At 36.5% G+C, this 7182-nt stretch overlaps 1 protein-coding gene across 1 annotated transcript; it reads right to left on the bottom strand.

Moving 5' to 3' along the window:
• Positions 1-3556: 3556 nt before the first annotated feature.
• Positions 3557-5650, bottom strand: ltc4s (leukotriene C4 synthase). Its single transcript, XM_068707067.1, has 5 exons — positions 5514-5650; positions 4997-5096; positions 4382-4452; positions 4215-4296; positions 3557-3860 (listed from the first exon to the last, which is right to left on the bottom strand). Exons 1-5 carry the CDS (start codon positions 5572-5574, stop codon positions 3719-3721), a joined length of 456 nt encoding a protein of 151 aa, XP_068563168.1. The 5' UTR covers positions 5575-5650; the 3' UTR covers positions 3557-3718.
• Positions 5651-7182: the final 1532 nt, after the last annotated feature.

The raw sequence follows: 7182 nt of genomic DNA, 5'->3' as shown, positions 1-7182 counted from the left end.
GTTTACCCACGGAGACAGAATCTTTTATCTTTCAACTGTTGGAAAATCTTTTCTTCTTCCTTTTTGTGTTTCCAACAACAGACTTCGTTATCTCCGAACACCGAGGAGCAACATTCCTCTCAACCGGCGGCCATTTTTGTTTCTCTGCCAACACAAACACCTGCTGTGTTTCTGCAGATATGAAGAATTTAAGACAATAAGACAACAATTTATTATATTACAAGGTTTCTGAAATGTTATGTTTAAGTTTGAAAATGAGGCATTATTTTATTAAATATGGGAATTTATTATATCTCTTTGTATCACTCCATAAATCAAAAAATGCTGTCAACATCCATAAAAATATCTATATCCTCCATGTGTTTATTAATAAATGTAGTATAACTGAGTGTGTGAGTGGTGTGTGGACAAAGCCCTCAGTAGAAAGCTTCAGCACACAGAGAGGAATGAAGGTGTGAAGTTTGGTGGATGTCAGAACTACTGAAGTGGAGATTTCTGGATCAGAGTGTGAGAAAAACTCCATTGATAGAAAAGCTCCTTTAAAGAGACGTTTAGTTAAAGTCCAGACATTTAGAAGAGTCTCCAGGTGAAGAGGGTCACAACATGAACTAGTAGATATCACCATCAAACTTCACCACTTCATCACTCACAGCAACACCAGCAGCTATTGTAGTACAAGTTCACTGAATATGTTATGTTTAAATATGCAAATGAGGCCTTATGTAACGGTGACTGCTGGTTGAATTCTATGAGAAATCTAAAGACGTAAACAGACAAAGTATAAAATAAATGTTTTATTTCCTCTGAAGACGAGTTATGGAAGAAAAAAAGAACAAAATGTCTAAATTGATTTGCATGAAAAACAATGTTTTTTATCTTTTATTCGACGTTGTGGTTTCACTCATAGAAGTGGAGTTACATCCAGTAACCTCTATTTCCTCCGTCAAAATAAAAGTCCTCTGCTACTTGTGTTGTTTTTATTGGGGGAATAAATGCATGTGTTTAATATTATAATATAAACATCTACGCCTGTATTCAGTTATTACATCACAACATAGATATATAAATAATAATTAAGCAAACAGTCATTTGCTGTAATCGGGTTTAAAGTTGTGTTTGTGTTTGTTTGCGGGTGAAACTCACTTCTCCCCTCTGAGTGTCACTTTAATCTGTTCTCTTGAACACTTGATCCGATTAAAAGCTCCTCACCGACATGTTACCAGTGGTGCTCTGGATCGGCCAATCAGCAGCGAGCTCTGAACTGGATCAGGTGAGCAGGAGCTGGAGTAAAGAAACAGGAAGTCAGAGCAGCTGGAAAAAAGAATTCCATGGACTTGTTTTTGTTTTTCTGTAGTTTTTTTAGTTAGTATAGTATATATATATATATATATATATATATATATATATATATATATATATATATATACTGAGAGTAAACATATAATGAATGTAATCTCTGGAGAAGTATAAATACCTCCAGTCATGCGTTCAAAATCTTAATTAAGTAAAAGCATCAAAATACACTTAAAGTACCACAAGTGAAAGAACTCATTGTGCAGAATAACATAAAGGACATAAAGGAGAAGTACAAAGCAGTAAATACTCAAGTGAAGTACCTCAAAATTGTACAGTACTAATACCACAGCGTAAAAATACTCGAGTAAACGTAAAAGTCCTCAAGGTTTTACTTAAGTAAAAGTAAAAAGGTACTAGGATCAAAATATACAGAAAATACCAAACATAGAAAGCGTCATCAGTCCGACTATACTCTATGTAATGTTAATACATCATGTATAAGTAAACGTACTAAAGTAAATCTAACCTCTAACAAACAAAAATCAACAATCATGATGTCATCAGGATGTTCAGTCACCTCCTCAATAAATACTTGTACTCCTTTGTGTAGTACTACCAGACTTCTGGTACAGTACGCGAGTGATGACATCATGACGTCATGACATCATCATGCATTTTGTCGCCGTGGTGACGGAGAGTGAAGCAGCTGTTTGTTGGAAAAGTTATTCTGAAAAGAAACAACTGCTGTCAGAGAGTACACGCTAAAAATACACACAAATACACACAAATACACATTCCACACATCAACTGGTGCGTGTGTGTGTGTGTGTGTGTGTAGGTGTGTGTGAATGTAGATGTGTGTATGTGTGTGTGTGTGTGTGTGTGTAGGTGTGTGTGAATGTAGATGTGTGTATGTGTGTGTGTGTGTGTGTGTGTAGGTGTGTGTGAATGTAGATGTGTGTATGTGTGTGTGTGTGTGTGTGTGTGTGTGTGTGTGTGTGAGTGTGTGTGTGTAGGTGTGTGTGTGTGTGTGTGTGTGAGTGTGTGTGTGTAGGTGTGTGTGTGTGTGTGTGTGTGTGTGTGTGTGAGTGTGTGTGTGTAGGTGTGTGTGTGTGTGTGTGTGTGAGTGTGTGTGTGTAGGTGTGTGTGTGTGTGTGTGAGTGTGTGTGTGTGTAGGTGTGTGTGTGAGTGTGTGTGTGTAGGTGTGTGTGTGTAGGTGTGTGTGTGTGTGTGTGTGTGTGTGTGTGTGTGTGTGTGTGTGTGTGTGTGTGTGTGTCCAAACACACCAACTAACATAAAGGAGTATTAACAGTTAAATATACTTAAAGTACTTAAAGTAATACTTGCTATATGACTGTGGTTCCCAACATGAGGGCCGGGCCCCTCCAAAGGGTCCCCAGGTGAACCTGAGGGGTCCTGAGATGATCGTTGATGTTTGTTTTTATCTTCCAGACTTTTCTCTTCTTTGAATTTTCTGAAATATTGAACTTTCTTAATCTCAAAATAGTTATTTAAATAAAAACACATTATGCTTCATGGTCTATTTGATGGAACTCATTTTAGATGCTTTATAAACTGCTGGTAGTTCAATCGATAAGAATACATCAGTCATTAGGTCATGATATTTAGTTATAAGTATCTGAATCTGTAAAATATATTTAGTTATCAGATAAATGTAGTGCAGTAAAAAGTACAATGTTCCCCTCTGAACAAAGTAAAAGTATCTTCTTCAGCGTTTTATGTGACGCTCTGCTGCCACCGTGTGGTGAAACATGAAGCTGCTACTTTATTAATGAAGAATATAATATAATACAACACAATATAAAATATAATACAATATATAATAATATAATCTAATATAATATATCATATATAATAAGAATATATATATAATATATATAATAAAATATAATACAATACAATATAAAATATAAAATAATATATAATAATAATAATATAATACATCATATATAATAAGAATATATATATAATATAATATATAATATAATATAATACAACACAATATAAAATATAATATAATATAATATAAAATAAGAATATAATATAATATATCATATATCATATATAATAATATATATATAATATCATATAATATATATAATATAATATAATAGAAAATAAAATAAAATTCATGTCTTTCATCAATCATCACAGCTGCAAATGCATTATATACATATATATATAAATGTATATAAATATATGAATATATTGAGACGAGTGAATGAGCGACTTTATTTGAGGAATTTATTCAACAAACCAAACTTCCTGCAGAAAAACAGACATTTATAACAATTACTGAGGGTTGAAAACAGAACAACGTTTCCTGTGAAGAGGTTTGATATTTTATTTTCACATTTTGTCTTCTGTGACGTCTGACCTTTGACCTTTGAGGCTCGTTCCTTCAGACCAGGCCGAGGGCAGAGCAGAGCCCAAGCAGCAGGTCCGCCTCCAGGTAAACTCTGCAGAATGAGAGAAACACGCCGAGAACCGAGAACCCGACCAGAACCCACAGAACCTGACTGCTGAAATACAGAGGAGCCAGTCTGCAGACGGAGACAAGTATGGTAGTGCATGTATGAGTACTAACGTTAGATTAAAGAGAAGTTTGATTTCTATTACTTTATTATTTCACGTTTGAATCTCTCGTCTGTGTCTGACTTTACTGCAGAACAAAAACTAATAAAAAGAGTTTAATATTTATGAACAAAGTGATCCATCTGTGTTAAAGACGTTCTATGAATCATTAACCAATACTCATTATGATTGTTAAAATAACATAAATGACTCATAATCAGTAAAGGTTATTGATCGTTTCATTGTTTGTGAACAGTAGACTAAGTATCAACGTTTGATAACGATGTTTATTATAAAGTGTTGATGATTTTAAATAAACATACCGTCTCTGAGCCGACTCAGAATATCCATGAAAGTATTGGAGGCGTCCGTATAAATAGAGCAGACCGCAGACTGAAGACAAACCTGAAGCACAACACATCCAGCTGAGGCTCAGGTGTGTCGCTGTTGTTGTTGTTGTTGTTGTTGTTGTTGTTTTGTGTCGGCTCACCTTGACTGAAGAAGACTCCGGACGTCCACAGGACAGCGATGAAGATCGGGAAGTACTCTGAACAGTTGGCCCTGAACACACCGGAGAGTTAATGTGAGGACAGAGAGGAAGCTGCATTCTCTCTAATGACCACCGGGGGGCGACTCCTCTGGTTTATACAAGTCTATAGAAGAGGTAGTACAGTATAAAGTACAATATGTACCTCTGAGCTGTAGTACAGTATAAAGTACTATATGTACCTCTGAGATGTAGTACAGTATAAAGTACTATATGTACCTGAGATGTAGTACAGTATAAAGTACTATATGTACCTCTGAGATGTAGTACAGTATAAAGTACTATATGTACCTCTGAGATGTAGGGAGTATAAGTATAAAGTAGCAGGAAATGGAAATACTCAAATTAGGTACAAATACCTTAGAATTGCACAGTACAGTGGTAAATGTACTTTACACTAAAGTGAAACTTGAGCTTGAGGTCAAACTTCTGAGTATTACTCAGGCTCCCTGGGTTACTGGGAACTAAAGGACTAAACATGAACATAGACAATAATCCTGAATCTTGTTGATCAGCTGCAGATTATTAAAGAACAATAAATGAAGAATAAAGACTGACTGAGCTCTGAAGATCCTCTCAAACTCCGGCGGTCCGGCGGTGGCGGGCGGAGACACTGAATACTTCCTCCTGGCGTAGATCACCTGCAGGGAGAAATAGGCTGCGCGCACACACACACACACACACACACACACACACACACACACACACACACACACACACACACACACACAAATCATATTTGATATTTTCCTGTGTGAGATGTTGCTGATTAACGTCAAAGGAAACACATCAAACTCTCATTGATACAGCAGCTGTCCTCACAGATCAAAGATCACCTTGTGTTTGTAGTAAATGCAAATCTGATTCATAAAAAGAGGCCGACGGGCCGATTACAAGAACATAAAGAACATTAAAATAGAACAGAACAGAACTAGAACATAGTTTAAGCAATCAGGGCACCACATAATAGGATTTTTAAATATACATATACAGTGAGGACAAACCAGACTCCAGTCATCTTTCTTCAAAGTAAAGCAGTTCCCTCGGTCTCATATTTCCCAGCATGCACTCTCACCTTGCTGCAGGACGCCGAGCACGGTCACAGCGGCGAGGCCGACCACCGCCGCCTCCGACATCTCTGCTGCGAGACGGAGTCAGAGCGACAGGTGAGAAGGAAACATCTGAACGCTGAAACACTGACGGAGACAGGTAACACTGAGAAAGAGCACACCTACAAGGGGGCGGGGCAAAGACAGTCAGTTTAAACAGTTAACCAAGTCATTAGGTTAAACAGTTAACCAGGTTAATGAGTGACCTGCTGTCAGTTTAAACAGTTTACCAAGTTAATGAGTGACCTGCTGTCAGTTTAAACAATTAACCAGGTTAATGAGTGACCTGTTAGTTTAAACAGTTAACCAGGTTAATGAGTGACCTGCTGTCAGTTTAAACAATTAACCAGGTTAATGAGTGACCTGTTAGTTTAAACAGTTAACCAGGTTAATGAGTGACCTGCTGTCAGTTTAAACAATTAACCAGGTTAATGAGTGACCTGTTAGTTTAAACAGTTAACCACGTTAATGAGTGACCTGTTAGTTTAAATAGTTAACCAGATTAATGAGTGACCTGCTGTCAGTTTAAACAATTAACCAGGTTAATGAGTGACCTGCTGTCAGTTTAAACAGTTAACCAAGAGTTTAGTTTAAACAGTTAACCGGGTTAATGAGTGACCTGCTGTCAGTTTAAACAATTAACCAGGTTAATGAGTGACCTGTTAGTTTAAACAGTTTACCAGGTTAATGAGTGACCTGCTGTCAGTTTAAACAGTTAACCAGGTTGAGTGACCTGTTAGTTTAAACAGTTAACCAAGTTATTAGGTTAAACAGTTAACCAGGTTAATGAGTGACCTGCTGTCAGTTTAAACAATTAACCAGGTTAATGAGTGACCTGTTAGTTTAAACAGTTAACCAGATTAATGAGTGACCTGCTGTCAGTTTAAACAATTAACCAGGTTAATGAGTGACCTGCTGTCAGTTAGTTAACCAGGTTAATGAGTGACCTGCTGTCAGTTAGTTAACCAGGTTAATGAGTGACCTGCTGTCAGTTTAAACAATTAACCAGGTTATTGAGTGACCTGCTGTCAGTTAGTTAACCAGGTTAATGAGTGACCTGCTGTCAGTTTAAACAGTTAACCAGGTTATTAGGTTTAACAGTTAACCAGGTTAATGAGTGACCTGCTGTCAGTTTTAACAATTAACCAGGTTAATGAGTGACCTGCTGTCAGTTTTAACAATTAACCAGGTTAATGAGTGACCTGTCAGTTTAAACAGTTAACCAGGTTATTAGGTTTAACACTTAACCAGATTAATGAGTGACCTGCTGTCAGTTTAAACAGTTAACCAGGTTAATGAGTGACCTGCTGTCAGTTTAAACAGTTAACCAGGTTATTAGGTTTAACAGTTAACCAGGTTAATGAGTGATGTAACTTGGTACTAGTTATATGAAAACTAGAGTTTAGTCAATGTTCCTGTTTTCTATATAATTACTATCAAATTATCAGAGGAATGTAACTACCTACATTAACTGTACCCTAGTACTATTTTGATATACTTGTACTGTACTTGAGTATTTCCATTGGCTATTCTGTATAATGAGTAACTTTACTTTTGATACATTTGCTGATAATACTTCTGTACTTTTGTTTACTTGCGATGGAGTATTTCTAGAACACGGTATTACTACTTTAA

This window comes from Cebidichthys violaceus, unplaced genomic scaffold (genome assembly GCF_023349555.1).
Source record: "Cebidichthys violaceus isolate CVI_PGR_0920_01 unplaced genomic scaffold, fCebVio1.0.p SCAF_129, whole genome shotgun sequence".
Classification (NCBI taxonomy): domain Eukaryota; kingdom Metazoa; phylum Chordata; class Actinopteri; order Perciformes; family Stichaeidae; genus Cebidichthys; species Cebidichthys violaceus.
Note: the sequence above shows the minus strand (reverse complement) of the source record. Positions and strands in the feature narration are given on the sequence as shown.